The 19273-nt window shown below is 35.8% G+C and overlaps 1 protein-coding gene across 5 annotated transcripts; it reads right to left on the reverse strand.

Moving 5' to 3' along the window:
* Positions 1 to 8749: 8749 nt before the first annotated feature.
* On the reverse strand, positions 8750 to 13671 carry LOC137740867 (uncharacterized). Of its 5 annotated transcripts, XM_088699372.1 has the most exons (8): positions 13503 to 13671; positions 12946 to 13093; positions 12545 to 12589; positions 12163 to 12219; positions 11558 to 11650; positions 11359 to 11452; positions 10257 to 10378; positions 8750 to 10151 (listed from the first exon to the last, which is right to left on the reverse strand). In XM_088699372.1, exons 4-8 carry the CDS (start codon positions 12163 to 12165, stop codon positions 10008 to 10010), a joined length of 456 nt encoding a protein of 151 aa, XP_088555498.1. In that variant the 5' UTR covers positions 12166 to 12219; positions 12545 to 12589; positions 12946 to 13093; positions 13503 to 13671; the 3' UTR covers positions 8750 to 10007. The 5 variants fall into 5 exon arrangements, with proteins under 5 accessions (XP_088555498.1, XP_088555502.1, XP_088555499.1 ...); XM_088699376.1 differs by having other exon boundaries at positions 12169 to 12219; positions 12977 to 13671; XM_088699373.1 differs by having other exon boundaries at positions 12977 to 13671.
* Positions 13672 to 19273: the final 5602 nt, after the last annotated feature.

Here is a 19273-nt window from a genome sequence, read left to right on the forward strand (position 1 = left end):
CGACCTATTCAAATGAATCAGGAAGTTTTAGAGTTTTGTAAAACAGAAATCAACCAGCTTTTACAAAAAGGAATCATCCGGAAAAGTAAATCTCCATGGTCTTGCCCTGCTTTTTATGTTCAAAAAAATGCAGAATTGGAACGAGGTGTTCCAAGATTAGTTATTAACTACAAACCCTTGAATGATGTTTTAGAATGGATTCGTTATCCAATTCCCAACAAAAGAGATTTGATAAAAAGACTTTGTCACATCCCGGCATGGGGCAGATCACTCTCCTGGGCGATGTGGGATGTCACAGACTTTCTCAAGCAACACTTTTTTCTAAATTTGATATGAAATCAGGTTTTTGGCAGATTCAAATTCATGAATCTGATAAATACAAAACTACTTTTGTAACTCCTTTCGGACACTATGAATGGAACGTAATGCCTTTCGGCTTGAAAAATGCACCAAGTGAATTTCAAAACATTATGAATGAGATTTTTAATCAATATAGTCACTTTTCAATTGTTTACATTGATGATGTACTAATCTTTTCAAAATCAATAGATGAGCATTGGAAGCATTTGCCTGCATTTGCTAGGATCATCAGGTCCAATGGATTAGTTGTTTCAGAACCAAAATTAAGTTATTTCAGACCAAAGTTAGATTTTTAGGTTACCATATCTACAGATCTACTATCCAACCCATCGATAGAGTCATCCAGTTTGTTGATAAATTTCCAGATCAAATTATTGATAAAACCCAACTTCAGCGATTTCTTGGATCTCTCAATTATGTTTCAGAATTTTATCCTCACATTCGCCAACAATGCAAACCTTTATTTGATCGTCTCAAGGAGAATCCTCCATCATGGTCTCAAACTCATACTTCTATTATCAAACAGATCAAAAATCATGTCAAGACTTTGCCTTGCCTTGGCATTCCAACTCCCGACTCATTCAAAATAGTCGAAACCGATGCATCTGATTTTGGTTATGGAGGTATCCTCAAGCAGAAAACTTCTTCCGAAGCTCCTGAACAAATTGTTCATTTCCATTCAGGAGTTTGGAATCCTACTCAAAGTAATTATAGTACTATTAAGAAAGAGATATTATCTATTATATTATGCATTAGCAAATTTCAAGATGATTTATTAAATCAAAAATTTTTTGGTTCGTGTTGATTTCAAATCTGCAAAACATGTTTTACAGAAAGATATTCAAAACATTGCATCAAAACAAATTTTTGCACGCTGGCAAGCCATATTAAATATTTTTTATTTTGAAATTGAGTACATTAAAGTCAGCCAAAATTGCATCCCAGATTTTCTAACCAGAGAATTTTTGCAGGGGAAGAATGGGCACTAACCAAAGAAGGCTTCCAACCACTTTTACCCAAACCCCAGCACCAGTAAAACAAGAGTCTATTCCCGACTCTTCATCGACCTTAGCCATCACAAACAGATTCACTTCCCTAGGATCTACCATAGGAAATATCCGACCAAATTACCAAACAGCATTAGCTACCCCATATGATCCATACTCATCAGTTCGATCCCCATCACCGTCAGTTCCAAAAACACCTAGCTTTGCTAAATCATCACCATATATTCAAAACCCCACTTCTGAAAAGCTTTTTTGCATCCCTCTTCATATTGACAAAAATCAACCCCCATAACGTATTGCTAAACTTCTTTTACCCCCCAAATTTTCATAATCTTCCAACAGAATCCTACAAAAGCCTCAAATATTACCAGGTCATTCTCTTTGAGACCGAAAGCATTGCTATTAAGCCTATTTACAGCACCACTCACCAAAACAAAATATTATACAATTCCCTCCACATTGGAAAATTTCTCTCTGAGCAAGAATGGGGAATTCCCCTTTATCATACCAAACCACTTCATACCCAGCATGTTCTCATACCGAACAACCATTATAATTATTATGATTACATACAGGCTTGGACTAACATTTTCTTTCATCAGACAGAAGATTTTAGTCATTCATGGTTCGTGACCTTTGACAAAAGTTTCAAGCTAAGATTCCCAACATCGTTCCCAGACTGGTGGGCTACTCATGACCCAAACATTTCTCTTGTTCCAGATGACCTTCGTCAAGCATTAAGCAATAGCTTCAAGATTGGCTTTGATCGCAGCCGCTTTGACAGCAGGGTTTCCCTATTTTCTTTGTTTATGGCCAAGTACAAGGTCCCGTGGATTTTGAAATGGAACTTCCAAGCAGACAATGGTGGAATTTACAGAGCCCGATGGGTAAAGTAGTGGGACAAATTCAACCACCAAAAGATCATTGATTTAGTTCGTGCAGAATTTCCCCATAGTTCAGCTCCATCAATTTTTGCACCTTCTACACAGGCTTTGCCAGAAACACAGCATTTTCCTAAACTACCAAAAGCTCAGGAACCAGTTCAATCTTTATCGGACATTAGTCCATCTTCCTCCCTCAAAGGAAAATCCAAGTCGACCAGATCCTCCAGTTTGAAGAAAGAAAAATCTTCAAAGACTACCCAACTTCTGGATGTGGCCCAGCAGCTTATGGCAGAAGCGGCAATGCTGCAGAAGAAAGGAAGTTCAGACTCGAACTCAGATACATCTGATGCTTCGTCTCAGCTTCCCGCCAAATGGGCAGATCAGGTGGATCTCCAAGATGCCCAAGATCCGTTCCAGTATTGATTTTTCAGAGGTGCATTATTTGCCCATGTGATCATATCCAAAACAGCATCATCAGCAATAGCAGTCATCATTTCATATTCAGACAAGCCACTATTTTCCAACAGTGAAAAGCAAAAAAATCACTGTTCATTCAACTTTTGTAAAAGAAACAGCGTGATTCCACAGTAAAAATCCATGATTTGCCTGGCAGCTTTCCCAGCCTTTGGCATGTGCAAACGGGATTCCCAGATCTAGGCTCCCAGCCTCAATCATTCTCTCGACACCATAAAAGAAGAGCTCATTCACATAGCAAGGGGACTTCGAGTCGAGAAATTCTCTGCGTATTCTAAAAGAGCAGAGAAAATTTTCAGTGAAAACCCAAACACTTGTAATACATATATCATTATCCAGGATGCCTACGAGCTCCACCTTGTTTATAATCATCATCTGCCATTAGGCAAAACAGTTTGTAATCTGCATTGCAGTAAGTTTTAATAAAACTTATTTTCAAAATCTATCTGCATCACTAGATTGAATTCATTATTTTCATGAATACATCACCTATGTTCAACTTGATCTTATGTCTTCATGTTATTGTTGATCATACATGGATATTCCGTTTCAATCAACCTCAGTTCTTTTTGATTTATTATCTTGAAATGCTACTTTGTTTATATGTATTTTACTTCCGCACTCTTAATTCTATGGACAGTTTTACCTCCTACCAGTAGTTCCGCCCTATCTGGGGAAGGCGCAGAGAATTCTGCTTTTTATGTTCAAAAAAATGCAGAATTGGAACGAGGTGTTCCAAGATTAGTTATTAACTACAAACCCTTGAATGATGTTTTAGAATGGATTCGTTATCCAATTCCCAACAAAAGAGATTTGATAAACAGACTTTCTCAAGCAACTGTTTTTTCTAAATTTGATATGAAATCAGGTTTTTGGCAGATTCAAATTCATGAATCTAATAAATACAAAACTGCTTTTGTAACTCCTTTCGGACACTATGAATAGAACGTAATGCCTTTCGGCTTGAAAAATGCACCAAGTGGATTTCAAAACATTATGAATGAGATTTTTAATCAATATAGTCACTTTTCAATTGTTTACATTGATGATGTATTAATCTTTTCAAAATCAATAGATGAGCATTGGAAGCATTTGCATGCATTTGCTAGGATCATCAGGTCCAATGGATTAGTTGTTTCGGCAACCAAAATTAAGTTATTTCAGACCAAAGTTAGATTTTTAGGTTACCATATCTACAGATATATTATCCAACCCATCGATAGAGTCATCCAGTTTGCTGATAAATTTCCAGATCAAATTATTGATAAAACCCAACTTTAGCGATTTCTTGGATCTCTCAAATATGTTTCAGAATTTTATCCTCACCTTCGCCAACAATGCAAACCTTTATTTGATCGTCTCAAGGAGAATCCTCCATCATGGCCTCAAACTCATACTTCTATTATCAAACAGATCAAAAATCATGTCAAGACTTTGCCTTGCCTTGGCATTCCAACTCCCGACTCATTCAAAATAGTCGAAACCGATGCATCTGATATTGGTTATGGAGGTATCCTTAAGCAGAAAACTTCTTCCGAAGCTCCTGAACAAATTGTTCGTTTCCATTCAGGAGTTTGGAATCCTACTCAAAGTAATTATAGTACTATTAAGAAAGAGATATTATCTATTGTATTATGCATTAGCAAATTTCAAGATGATTTATTAAATCAAAAATTTTTGGTTCGTGTTGATTGCAAATATGCAAAACATGTTTTACAGAAAGATATTCAAAACATTGCATCAAAACAAATTTTTGCACGCTGGCAAGCCATATTAAGTATTTTTGATTTTGAAATTGAGTACATTAAAGGCAGCCATAATTGCATCCTAGATTTTCTAACCAGAGAATTTTGCAGGAGAAGAATGGGCACTAACCAAAGAAGGCTTCCAGCCACTCTTATCCAAACCCTAGTACCAGTAAAACAAGAGTCTATTCCCGACTCTTCATCAGCCTTAGCCATCACAAACAGATTCACTCCCCTAGGATCTACCATATGAAATATCCGACCAAATTACCAAACAGCATTAGCTACCCCATATGATCCATACTCATCAGTTCGATCCCCATCACCGTCAGTTCCAAAAACACCTAGCTTTGCTAAATCATCACCATATATTCAAAACCCCACTTCTGAAAAGCTTTTTTGCATCCCTCTTCATATTGACAAAAATCAACCCCCAGAACGTATTGCTAAACTTCTTTTACCCCCAAATTTTCATTATCTTCCAACAGAATCCTACAAAAGCCTCAAATATAACCAGGCCATTCTCTTTGAGACCGAAAGCATTGCTATTAAGCCTATTTACAGCACCACTCACCAAAACAAAATATTATACCATTCCCTCCACATTGGAAAATTTCTCTCTGAGCAAGAATGAGGAATTCCCCTTTATCATACCAAACCACTTCATACCCAGCATGTTCAAACTTCCTGATTCATTTGAATAGGTCGTGCTTTGGTGGGGATTTTTTATTCATTAAAATCCTTAACATGAGGTAGTTTAACAATATATTGTTTTCGATGCCAAAAAGCATTGGGGAGATCTGAACAGATTTCCTTAGCAAGTTTATTAGAAAACTGCCTAATAGATTCTAACAAAGACTTATTTGTTAGCTGTTCTTCAACTCTTTTGTGTGTAATTTCTTCTTGTAAGAAATTAATTTGTTGGGATTTTGCAGTAATCTGGTTGAGAGTTTTGGAAATACTGTCTTTTTGAAGTTGTTTTAACTTTTTAAGATCTGTTTCCATGCAAAATTCAAAAGTAATTTTTTGGCCAAAAACCTTGGTAGAAATGCAGTTATGATGAACTTTGAAAGGATAAATTAAAGCAATGAAAGGGAGTCCCAAAAAAAAAAAAAATATATATATATATATATATATTATAGATGGAAACCCCATTACCATGAGATACAAACTCATGTGTAAAAGGAGAAGCATATTGTTGCAACCAACTTGACTACCAATATATTAGAATGTCATAAAATAAAAAATAAATAAAACACTACATTCAAATGTTTAACTGTTCTAGGGAAGGAAACATATCCCCAGCTATCATCCAACATTGCAGTCCATAAAATTCATTATAAAGCAATGAAAGGAAGGACATGCCAAAAGGATAAACTAGGGCTGGGAACGGGCCGGGCTGGGCCCATTTTTGAAGGAACTAGACCTACCCATTTTAAAAAGTAATGGGGTGGGTCGGTCCGGGTAAAAGGATTTTGAGTTTTGGAACCAGGCTTTACCTGACCCGTTATTTATTAGACTCGCCCCGCCCGGCCCCACGGGTCCAACTCTTTTTTTTTTTAATTTTTTTTTTATATAATTTATAAACTGAGAATAGGCACAATTCGACTTCAATCGCCACGTCGGTTCCAGGCATAGAGACCCACAATCTGACCACAACAGGCATCCACTGCTTCGTGGGAATGGATGCAATTAAGTTTACTAATCGAAGGACAACAATGGTGGAAGCTCCGTCGTCACAGCTGCAGCCGAGGCTCCGTCGTCGCAGCTGCCAAAATCTGAGCCTCTCTTTGCAATCCACGCTCAGACCCATCAAAGTGAGTAGTCCCTTTTCTCCGGATCCCAAAACCCGCTCAGGTTTGATAGGTCTTTCGCCTCATACAGCCCAAACAAGGCTTCCCCTTGCCTGATGGTGCTCGCTAAGAGGTGAGAAAGGGAGGGGGAACGGTCCATAGGTGGTGATAGTGCTCGCCGGAGTGTGCGCCACTATGGTTGAGGTCATGGTGGGGTGTGGGTGTAGTGTGTCTGTGCTCCGAGAAGGAAAGTTGCAAAGATAAGGGAGAAGAAACGAGGAAAGGAATGAGGGAGAAGGTTCGAGAGATTGGGGGAAGGGGAAATACGGGGAAATGGTGTGTGTGTGTGTGTGTGTGTGTTCTCATAGTGGAAAGAACATCGAGTTGAGAGAGAGAGAGAGAGACAATGAGACAATGTTTTTGGGATTGAGAACTGTCACAACCCACAGGGAGGAAAAAAGGAAGTGGCCTGGGAGATAGTAACGTTTCTAAACTGGGATGTTACAAACGGATCAATCCGGGTACCCCTTTTTTTATACTTTTGGACCTGGCCTGCCCCTAACATTCCAAAGCCCCTCCCCTCCTCAACCAGTTTCTCTTTTTAAAAATTAGAAACCGGCCCGTACCTGTCCCAAACCATGATTACCCGTCCCGACCCGCGGTTCCTATACCCGTTTGCCCACCCCTAGGATAAACCCCATGAATGAGCTGTAAGTTCCAAGTCCCAAACACCATTCTTGACATCAAAGGTTGTAGAATTTTTTAGGTCGACGGGCCGAAGGCCTACTCCAACAACACCAATATTGTCCTTACTTTACCACTTGCCCAATCTGTCATGTGTGAGATTTTATCACAAAAGATCTCAGTGTTAGTTAGAGTGGGGTAATCCTATTTAAATTGCTTTCCTCCTCTATAAACTCATATGTAAAAGGAGAAGCATATTGTTGCAACAAACTTGACTACCGATATATTAGAATATCATAAAAATAAATAAATAAATAAATAAAACACCACATTATTTAACTTAAGTAACAAATGTTTAACTGCTCTGGCGAAGGAAACATAGCCCCAGCTATCATCCAACATTGCAGTCCATAAAATTCATTATAAAGCAATGAAAGGAAGGACATGCCAAAAGGATAAACCCCATGAATGAGCTGTAAGTTCCAAGTCACGCCATTCTTGACATCAAAGGTTGTAGAATTTTTTAGATCCATGTTCCAAGTCACGCCATTCTTGACATCAAAGTTCTAAGTCACGCCATTCTTGACATCAAAGGTTGTAGAATTTTTTAGGTCAATGTTCCAAGTCACGCCATTCTTGACATCAAAGTTCCAAGTCACGCCATTCTTGACATCAAAGGTTGTAGAATTTTTTAGGTCAATGTTCCAAGTCACGCCATTCTTGACATCAAAGGTTGTAGAATTTTTTAGGTCAAAGGTTGTAGAATTTTTTAGGTCAATGTTCCAAGTCACGCCATTCTTGACATCAAAGGTTGTAGAATTTTTTAGGTCAAAGGTTGTAGAATTTTTTAGGTCAATGTTCCGAGTCACGCCATTCTTGACATCAAAGGTTGTAGAATTTTTTAGGTCAATGGGCTGAGGGCTAGCTCCAAAAGGTCTCAGTGTTAGTTAGAGTGGGATAATCCTATTTAAATTGCTTTCCTCCTCGATATGGGATGTCTGGCTTCCAACACGCCTCTGGCTGTGCACGTGAGCCCATCCCCTGGTTCTGATACCATGTAGAATTTTTCAAGTAGTCGAGCAGAGAGCTTACTCCAACAACACCGATACTGTCCCCACTTTACCACCTGCCCAATCAGTTAAGTATGAGATTTTATCATAAAAAATCTCGATATTAATTAAAATAGGATAATCCTATTTAAATTACTTTTCTCCTCTCCCTCTTACCGATGTGGGATTGTTGTGTTTGGCTCATATACTTATGAGTTGGCAACAATTTTGATAGTGTACTTTCTGAATGCTACATTGAAATGGCAGCAGCCATTGGTGACTTTGTGTTTGGCTTTCGGTTGTGGCATGGAAGTCTTGTTTCAAGAGAAGACATGGTGACTGCCACAAGAAAAGTTGGAAGCAAGTCTTGACTTTGTGTTTGCTTGCACACAATTGTGCATGTTTTATTTTCTATGCATTAAATGGTGGATGAGTTACACAACACAGTCAGCGAAATTCAGGGTTTGGATGGCACTGGAACCCACTTGCGGTATTCTGCAAGATCCCACAATGGGTAGATATTTTTGGGCAGCAGAGGAAGCATGGAGACGCGCAGCCTGTGCCGCATGGGCGAGGAGCCGCTGACGCAGATCAACAAAGGTGGGTGTTGTGCTAGGATGGCACCAAACCAATTGGAAGCCAACTCAAACTAACCCACATGAAATAATATCAAATGAAATGCAAGAATAAAAATAAAAGACACCGAGATTTAACCAGGTTGTTCAACAGTCAGTGTAATTGGAATAAGTCCTCGAAGCAGTAGAAGCTCACCCAATAATCCACTATCAATCAAATGGGAGTATTTACAAAGTGTTAGCAATCTCACAACCCAACGCCTCAATACACCCATTAACTCTCACTCACCAAAGAAACAAATAGAGAAGGAAATATAATGAATAATTTCCTCTCTATACAAAGCTCAAAGCTAATAATACACAAATACAACTTTGATTAAGTGAGTGCTAACCAAGTGAGAGGAGCACACTTTCTTTTTCTCTCCAAAATGGGGCTGCGGCACCCCTTTAATCTTTTTTTTTTTTTTTTCGCGCTGCTGCTATCAATAAAAAAACAGTAGATAGCATCAGCTGCCAACTAACACCCTAGCCACCTCAGGTGGCTTTTCAAATGGGCTAAATAAGAGGCCCATTGAATGGGCTGGTGAGACCAATTAAAGCCCAATAGAATTTGGTCGCAAATCAAACAGTGGGCAACGCAGGCATGTTAAGAATGGAGACCACAAACATAAGATAATCATTGTCCAGCACACGAAGAGTAGAAGGAACTAGAAATGTTGCCTGCCCGTTGCTACGTGAATATAAACTGTATAAAACACTATGTTTGAAAGATATAAAAGGTTATGCCATAGAAGATTAATGTTATTAACATTAAAAAAAATTTGGAAGACTTTCACATACAAAAATATTAAATCGATATCCAATTAAAAATTGTAAATCTTTTGGCTATCTATGTACAAAAGGGATTAGATCAACACATTCCACCTAAGTAGTTTCTTCAAAACGGACTTTCCTATGAAACTAATCGATTAGAATTAACCACACTGATGTCATGTATCCCTTTCTAAAATATACCAAAATAGCCATATACTAGAAATTGCTGCCCGCGCGTTGCAGCGGGATTAGAAATCATATGGAAGATGGATAAGCTAATTCTAAATCATCAAATTTGCAACAGCATTGTATGACAAACAATTGAAACCTTTTCTCTAAATTATTAAACAATGTTTAGCATAAACTAATTTGCAGTTCAAATGCATGAATGCAAAGGAAGACAAATTGTCAAATTTCATAAATGTCAAACTTTATTTAGGAAACTGAAAACCATGAAAAAATAAATTGATAAACATACAAAGATAGTTCACATTCATAAATGTTGAATAAATGTTGAATGCTGATAAAATATATAATACGATGATCTCTGTTTCTCTCATAATTTTAAATAACATACTAAATTACCAATCAAACCAATCAAAATTTCCACTCCTTGGCTAATTTCAGAGAATGCCGAATCCAAAATCCACGAACCCCACACTGTCAACTGATTCCTTACCAAAATTATAGCAAGTATTGTTATCTAATTCCAAAAATGATGTTCCAGTACTCCTTGAAAATGCACTGGTTCGTGTATCCATCTCTCTCTAAGAATAATTGTTAACAGTAATCATAATAATAGGTTAAAAGCCTTAGTGAACTATGTTATCAAGGAAAAAAAAAATGTCAACGAGAAATAAAGATAAGAGGACCTTTACTGGTGTACTCGAGAAATTGAGAATCATTAGCAGCAAATGGCCTTTGATCGGATCACCTTCAAAATTCTCAGGTGCTACAGCTTTCCCCGAGGATAGCTGTTCTGTCCAATACAACTCTGCAAGAATAGTCATTCGTCAATTTTAAGCAGGATTGGAAACAATTTCTTTGGAAACCAGTTTTACAATGTAGTAGTGTTGAATTGAAAATTCAGAATGAACTAGTTCAATCTACTCAAGAATTTTATCAAATCAAGACAAATGAGCCAAATTGTCTCGAATTAAACACAGTTGGAGCTTGGAACGCATAAAATGAAAAAGAACATTAGCCTATGCATTCCCAAACTAATTTTCAAATGTATGAATGTTAATTTGAATTTCAAAACCAATAATTATCTGATCGTAAACTGCAGAGTTACATGTTCAAGCTCTTCATCAACACATTCGCAGTTGGACTACAGAATAATCTAGCACAACTTAATTCTTGCAGCATGAATGTCAATCTTCAAACGCAAAAGCATATTTAACAAATGATTATTCACAGAAAAGCACATTTAACACAGAAGCACTTTTACCAAATGACCAGGCAAGCAATTCAATTGTACTCATTCTAAAACAACTAAAACAAAAGTTACAATAAATAAACAGATATATAAGCTTAAGCACTTCTAGCATCATTTCCCTGAATCTTATAAAATTATTTGGCCAAGAATTTGGGGAGAAAAAGATACGCAGGAACCTTTTAAGTGGAGTTGATGAAGCGTTAAATTGGATTTGGAACTTCGAAACCCAGGCATGGTAGAACAACGTTGTGTAGATGCAGGAGAGAAAAATGTACAACGACCAAACCCAATTCACCAAATGAAAATAAATAAATAAATAATAATAATAATAATTCTGGGTTATATCTACAGCAATAAAAAAAAAATTTCAATCCATTTTTCAGATTCAGAAGCAAAAAAAAAATGAACTACACAGCTAGGAAAATTCGAAAACAAAACCATTAGATCCGAAACTATTGCTCATAGATCGGTGAATGTTCGAACTAAAACAATAAAACCCAAATTAAATCTTCAGAAATTGATTGAAAAGTCCTTACCTTGAGGAGGAAGATGAACGCCAACAACCAGAGACGCAAATTGGGAAAGGAAGGATATAGAAAGAGAAAATGATTGCACCCACCCTCTCTCTCCCTGTAATTGCGCACCCAAACCACATGGAAAATACAACAGTAAGATAAGGAATTGAATGGCAAATCCAACAGTGAGATAAGGAATTGAATAGGATCTTCCGCTTACAAAGAGCATATACTTGAAGTTCTGAACAGTATCCAGAATCAATTTCTTCATATCATTAACACCGCCAACATCTTTCCATTTCACATTAGGGACCTATAGGAAAACCACAAATAGGTACCCAATAAACAAAACACAGAGCAAGAAGAAGCCACAATTGCACTTGATTGTACTTAATTTGCTTAAAGCAAAACCACAAAGCAAATTCCAATAAACTAAGTGATCTATATGCTGGTATCCTAGTAAATTATCCCAATAAACTAAATCATCCAGAAGGATAAATTAGATAAAAAAAAAAAAAAAAGAAAAAAAAAACCTATCTCAAAGGCCTCACACTTTATGGAAGAATTTGAAGGAAATAAATTAAACTCATAGTAACATATATATAATAGGATGCTATTTTTTTAATACATAAGTGTCAAAAAGTAATTATAGCCAAAATATCAACTATTGAATTCCATGTTGCTTCTGCAATCTTTTACCATTCTAAAACCATTATTAAACCATTACTCTATATTCAGTCCTTGTAGCCAGTAAATGAGTTGTGGATATAATTCTAGTCAAAGTTGGAAAGATTATGTAGTATGCTAGGTAGAGAGGAATTAAACCATTACTTTTCCACCACATCGTCACCTCCAACTTTGCTCCAAACAACGTCCCAGTACCTATATTATAAGTTTGACATAAATCAAAGTTCAAACGAACGACAGATTATGCATGTATTTAGTAAACAAAAGAAATCAACGCTGATATTTGTATATCGAAGATATAAAACTGTGTAGTTGCCCTCTTTTCGATAAAGGCACTCAAAATCAAAAGATAATGGTGAATTGGTGATGCAGATGCTAAGATTAGCAATTGGATTAGCTTTTGTTCTACAATTGGGGATGCAGGTGCTAAGATGGCTTTGGAAAACAAAGTGATTGGAGTCATACCGTTCCAAATCAAGAGAAGCAAATTGGCAAAATTTATCATAAATTAGAGGCATACCTTTCTGAGGTGTGGAATCAGAGTCAGCACAAAACTGGTAGTACCCTGAAATTAACAATAAATTAAACAAATTGGATGATAAAAATCAAAACAGAGAATCCCTAAGAAGCAATTAAGACGGAAAGAGAGTACATCTACGATGAAGTTCAGATTGAGAGGGTGTGATTTTAGCTTTCGAATTACACAGGACAGGGTTGTAACCTATATTCATATTAGAGATGAGAGTAGAATCGAAAACACTCCCAAGATTATACACCGTATTTTCCTTCAACCTAAAAATAGAATTAACCCTTCACATGTTGGTTACAAAAATGAGTAAAGTCTAAAATATCAATTTCAATTTAATACTGACCAAATCTCAATAAAAATAAAAGTAAAGCAAAGAAGAAACACACACGCACCATGCCTATGCATGTACATTTGCTTACGCACATGAAAAGAATACACATGTGAATAAAATTAGACATTTTTAAAACCACAGCTGCAGTCATAGATTGCAAAACCACGCCTCTTCTTTACTTGGTCTTCTTAATCCTCTCCTTAATTTCACTGCAAAATTCACACACATATATAAATGACCACTCCTTGTAGAACAAAACTCAAAACTGAAGTTCTCATCCTAATCAATTGATTCAATTTATAACAAATACACATAACTATTAAAGAGTAACGTGCCATGTTGAACAAAACAAATGATTGATCAACTTAAAGAGTGTGTCTGGGAATGCTCCGGCAAGGCTAAAAGCATTTCCAGATACCAAAATTTGAGCAGAAATAACTAAAAGTGTTATTGAATAGAATTAAATCGCAGTATCAATAGACTTCAATATTGACCATTTACCCTGAAAAGACACGACAACAATGAATAGAATTAAATTGTAAGTGAACTAATATTTTGTACCACAAATATATAAGGGATATAAAATTACTCAGATATACATAATGCATAAAGTCTCACATGTTTCCGAAACGAAAACGCTACAAATCCAAGATATACAGCCAATTAATTCTTCAACCACTAATGGATCGCTGAATATTCTTAGCTGCCCTTGTAGTTCTTGTTTGTCATATTTGAACACAACTCAGGAAAAATAAATATAAACACAAAGAGAGAAGAAGATACTGGAATCAAATGGAACGTACTGGAATCAAATGGGAAGGCCCAGCTTTTTCAGTCCTTCTTTAATGGACGGACCGAGCGGTGTCTAAAAAAATGGACGACCCAGATTCAAAGTGGACGGTCGAGACAACATTGAAATTACACCATTAAAGTGAGGGCATTTTCGGAAATACACTCTGTTTATAAACAGTGTTTCACTTGTTTTTCTCTTTTAGTATATACTAGATATTTGTGCCCGTTGCTGCGGGATTGAAAATTTCATGAAAGATTATGCAACTTCATTCTTTTCATAAGCAATGTTTGAGTTAATTTTATTCCACTTAAGCAGCAATTAGAAATTGTAGAAAGGTAAAATTCACGTATGCCAAATGTATTTCAATGGTACTAATTATATAAAATTGGGAAGTCAAATAAATCATATATAGCCACAAAATAGTAACAGGTGCAGATGAAATCTACCAAAAGTAGATGTGGAAATTGAAATATTAAACCTTGTTTTCTGTTCAAAAAGTCATGCAACAATGGGAACATGACTAACTGGATAGAACTGTGATTAACTCATTCCATCCGTAAACAAAAGAAATCAAAACCAAGTTCAGTAAGAATTATGCACGACCTTTTCGAAAACTATATAATGAATTATAAAAAATTGTTAAACAAACATGAACAGGAGGTTATCTTAAAATTCATTTAAATAGAAAATGGTAAATTTGGTTCACTTGAGATGCTAACCTTTCAAAATGTGATACGAATAAAAGTTGCATATTAGGATGAAATGCATTACCGCTTACACTTCATAAAAAAAAGAACTAACAAAATTCTAATTTGTTTTTCTACTCAATGTTCCAGGAAATTGCCTAAATAGCAAGAACAATTGCACACGGAGCCTACTTTATGAGTAGCACTTAAAAGCTCTCTTCGAACTCTCATGTGCTCATATAAGAGGGCATTTTGTCGTCCCTCAATTTCAAGTCTAGCCTCTCTTTCTCTGATAAGAGATTCCATTGCAGCCTGATAGACATATTCAAACATTTAATGATGTACAGAAGTTAACTAAATTAGCCACATTGAATATCAAACCCATCTACTTACCATCTTATCCAACTCTTGTTTCGTAAATTTCTCTTGTAAAGAAGCATAGTTTTTCCTGAGCCCCGCAATAATCTAATTTAATTCTTCTTCCTTGCTTTTCAATAAGATCCCTATTATCAAACAAACACAATTACTGAAGTAAACAACTTCATTGAGGATTCAAACACACAAAATATGTTATTTATACCCATTTCATCGCATTGCCGCTCAAACCATGAATATTTAAAATTAATAATAATTGCTCAAATCAATTACAGTATATCACAAATTATGTCATCTAATAATCAATAAATTTAAGAAAATTTAAAATGAAATCAAAATCTTTAAATGTCCTAATTTTCTCAAATCTCGGAAGCCAAACAATAAAAAAAAAAAAAAAAAAAAAAGGAGATGTATGAGAAATGAAAGGATTTCAGATACAAAACCACCCATACTTAAATCAACTTAATTCCTGTAAAAAGTTTGGTATAAAACTTTCATGACACTTCTATAAAAATCCAGCATGCATAGTTCTTTTAAAATTAACAGATAACTTCATTTTAAACTTGTATAGACACAAATTTAATCAATTGATTTATATTTAAATAGAAAGAAAGTAGTGGTTAGTTTTACCTATATTTTGTTTGGTGTCACTCCATTTCTATTTTTAATTAAAAGCTTGTAACTTTTACGCATTTCCTTATAATTTTTACTTCCCTTCCCTTCCCCTGCTGCATAGTAGTTCTCGTTTACCTACAACAAATTGAAAACCATTAGGAGAACATAACTAAGCATTTGGTTATTAGATTCTTAGTAGGCAGAGCAAGAAAATTACACATAATGAAACTATTGAAACTTTAAAACCCACTTGCCAAATTAGGTTCTCTGACTGGCTAATAAGCATATTGATTTTAAATGTAAGCATATTGATTAGGTTCTCTGACTGGCTAAGATTCACGTTTTAGCTCCAAATTCAACTCCGCTTGGGCCCACATGTTTGTAGCGATAAGTACTATTAGGATACGCCAAGGAAATGAATCTCACGTGACATGACAAGGTGGTCAACAAAAGTCAACGTTTTTGCCTCGAAGGGCATTTTCGTAAATTCATACTTTAAAATTATAAAAACCAAAATATTTGGGAACGGATTGTTACATTTAATCTCTGGAAGGGGGGACAGATGAACTGGGGAAGAAGAAAGGTAAGGCGTGATAGTGATGGTAAGGGGTGGGTCCCTTTTTTAAATATTAATTAATTTTATCTTTTTTTTTTCAATGTTTAATTAATATTTTTATCCAGTTGGACGAGAAAGTGGGCTCCGCCTCAAGCCACGTCATCATTTAACATAAAAAGTGACGGAGGTCTGACATTGCAACAAATTTGTAAGATAAGGCATGACATTGTAATTTTTAAACATGGGGTATGAGATTGTGATTCGACCTATAATTGAGGTAATTTTGTATAATTTACCCTAAAATTTAATTTAAAACCAAGAGCATACAAACCATCAAACCAACAATTTCAAGCCATCTTGAACTACATTAATTAACAAAGGGGTAGTCCATGTCAATAATTTGGACGAATACTCAAAGTCATACAAATATAAAAAAAAATATTATTGACATCAATCATGAATTATGAACTGCACGATAGAAATATTCAAATATAAGCAGTGGTCAATTTCCACTTCAATCATGAACTGCATTATAAAAATATGTCCAAAAGGTTATTGAGAAAAATGTTTCTTGTGATATATTATTGACATTATAGAAAGTCATTGTGAGAGTCAAATTAACTTTCTATATTACACACACACTTATAAGAAGTGTAGAATGATTTTTTTTTCAGTGTCAATAACAACACCTTTTGTTTAATTAAAAAAATAAAGGATATCAATTGCAAAAGTTTTGCACGTTATTTGAATAGAGTAATGCTAGTAGACCATATATTTATACCACATTACATTAAGTGGTAAATGATAGGAGCATATTTATGCGCCTTAGTTTGCTTGTTTTCTTGCATTTATGTTGCTAGTACTTAGTAATTTTAGTACTTTAAGCTATTTTCGTGTGTTTGTAGGTCCAAAGGGCTAAAGGAGCAAAAAGATGCATTTTGGAGACTTTTGGAGCACTTTTGGGCTAAGGATGGATAGCTTATGCTTGGAGCCAAAGTGTTGGACGAAATTGAAGACCTAATTGAAGACCAAAGTGTTGGAACCTTGTTCCCTTTAGTTTTAGGACATTTAAACATTTCCTATATCCTTGCCGTGCATCCCACTTCATCATTTCAGCTTTCCACCATCAACAAAGAACCATTCATTAACCATTTACACTTTAATCATTCAACCACATTCACACATCACCCATTCACCTTTGTGCCGTGACTTCCCCTTCTTTCCAACCTAATTCACATGCATTCCATCCTTTAATTTAATCACATGCACTCCCATTCTTTAATCCATTCAGCCACATGCACATTCAAACAAACACAACACCTAGCCGTGCAAAACATTATCATTTCATACACATTCATTTTCAGAAATCACTTCAAAGCCGCAAGCACCAATTCCACATGCATTTTCACCCACATGCACATTCAATCATTCACTCCACACTTTGTGCCGTGCTTCCACCTTTGTTCCAGCACTCCACATGCACAAGCCACTCCACATGCACCCAAGCCACATGCACTCCCATCCATTTCATCATTGCAACCATTGCAGAAAATACCCATCATTGTCGTGCACTCCCACTTCATCATTCCAGCTTTCCAACCTAATTCACATGCACTCCCTTTAATTAATTCAACCTAGATGTCATTCCACTTCATTGCACATGCATCTTCAATTAAATCAGCCACATGCATTCATATTCCCCTTGTGCCGTGAGTTCCCATCCCATTTCCAGCTTTGCACATGCATTCACTTAACCTAGCTGTCATGTTCCCTCTCCCATCCAAACCTAGCTGTCATGTTCCCTCTCCCATCCATTCATCTCCCTATAAAAACCATACACACTTCACACAACATGGATTCATTCTTCCATATTCAGAAATTCACCAAAAACCCCTCCCTTTGCCGTGCAAATCCACCACTTCCCTACTAATCCAAACACCACAAAAACAATCCATTGCCGTGCCTTTCACTCCTCACAAATCCTTAGACCTTGTGCTACAACAAAGAGGAAGAGAAGCGGGCCTAAACGTTCATACAATTCAACCATGAGTTGTTGGAATGTTTAGGTGTTTCTTTTCCTTTGATTTCAATGTTTAATTTCAATTCTCTTTGTTTTGTACGTATGAGGAACTAAAACCCCCCTTTGGCTAGGGGGGATTCAAAATATATGTTTATGCTTGCATTATGATTTGATTACTTCTAATTGCGTTTCATAAGTTGTGAATTCAATTTGTTTAACTATTTGATAGATAACTTATTTATGTATGTTTATTGAGAGTGCAAGCTTAATTTTCATGCATGAATATGACGCTAGAATATAAGTGAGTTTCACCTAATCGTTACAAACTTATATTCACAAGTAGTGGAGGTTGCTTATAAACAATCGCGTTAAATAAATTCTTGGCAAGAGTTTCATGCAGTTCATAGTAACGAGTGCTTCGTCAATGCTTATGGTTTTCAAAGAACGTAATGATTCTTGCTTGTATCTCTATTATGCAGTTCATATAGGGAACTTGTGGGGAATGTTTTGGGTTGTCGTATGCAATCATCCAATTCAATAACGTTAGGAAAATCTGAGGGTTAATTAGTGCAATTCACGGTCAACTTGGGGTGTTGAGAATTCATGGTTTATTGAAATGCAATTGGAAATCGTTTTATTATGCAAGTGTAACATATGTGGAGATGAACCCCTTAGCTAGCCTTCATTCCATTCAATTCTATCACACATTCACATTTACATTTTGCTTTAATTTACAATCTGTACATTTAGTTTAAATTCGTCAAAACCTAAATCCCCCTTTACTTTATTGTCCAATTTAGTTAGAAAGTATCTTAGTTTGTGTTTATAAGAGTTTTGATTAAATTTATTTCCCAATTTCGTCCAAATTCACCAAAGTGCTCAAAACTGCCCAGAAAGTGTTTTTAAGGCAGTTTTGAGTGTTTTGGGTGATGTTTGAGTCTTTTGGTTTGTTTTAGTGTTTTAAGCGTTTAGCTTCGCTTGTATTACAAAGATTTGGATGGTTGAGATACAAATTCAAGGTAAGACACTTAAAAAAAAAAAAAAAAAAAAAGAAAAAAAAACTTAAGAGATGTTTTTTCAACAAGAGAGAAAAGAACAAGGTTCATGAGGTGCACCTAGTTAATTAGACGTTAACTAGCTAGTAGTTCTAAAGAACATTGAAAATGCAAATTTACCTCAAAAACCTAATTCTAATAAAATGCAAGTTTAAACACTCTTTTGTAATCTCTGTTAGTTGAGTGAAATTTCTTGATGTGCTTCGTCACTGGATAGACTTTGCACCAAACCACATAAATCTCTTGTGTTCTTTTGAGATTGTTTTAGCATTCGTATACATGTTGATAT

The sequence above is a fragment of the Pyrus communis genome, chromosome 9 (genome assembly GCF_041283825.1).
Source record: "Pyrus communis isolate YQ-2024b chromosome 9, ASM4128382v1, whole genome shotgun sequence".
In the NCBI taxonomy this organism is placed as follows: domain Eukaryota; kingdom Viridiplantae; phylum Streptophyta; class Magnoliopsida; order Rosales; family Rosaceae; genus Pyrus; species Pyrus communis.

Bases quoted from the DNA above. Each gene is read 5' to 3' on its own strand.
- LOC137740867 (XM_088699372.1), bottom strand. The intron at 11,453-11,557 runs GTAAGCGGAAGA...GCGCAATTACAG, and splicing joins ACTTCAAGTATATGCTCTTT to GGAGAGAGAGGGTGGGTGCA. The intron at 10,379-11,358 runs GTAAGGACTTTT...CTATTCTTGCAG, and splicing joins CGTTCATCTTCCTCCTCAAG to AGTTGTATTGGACAGAACAG.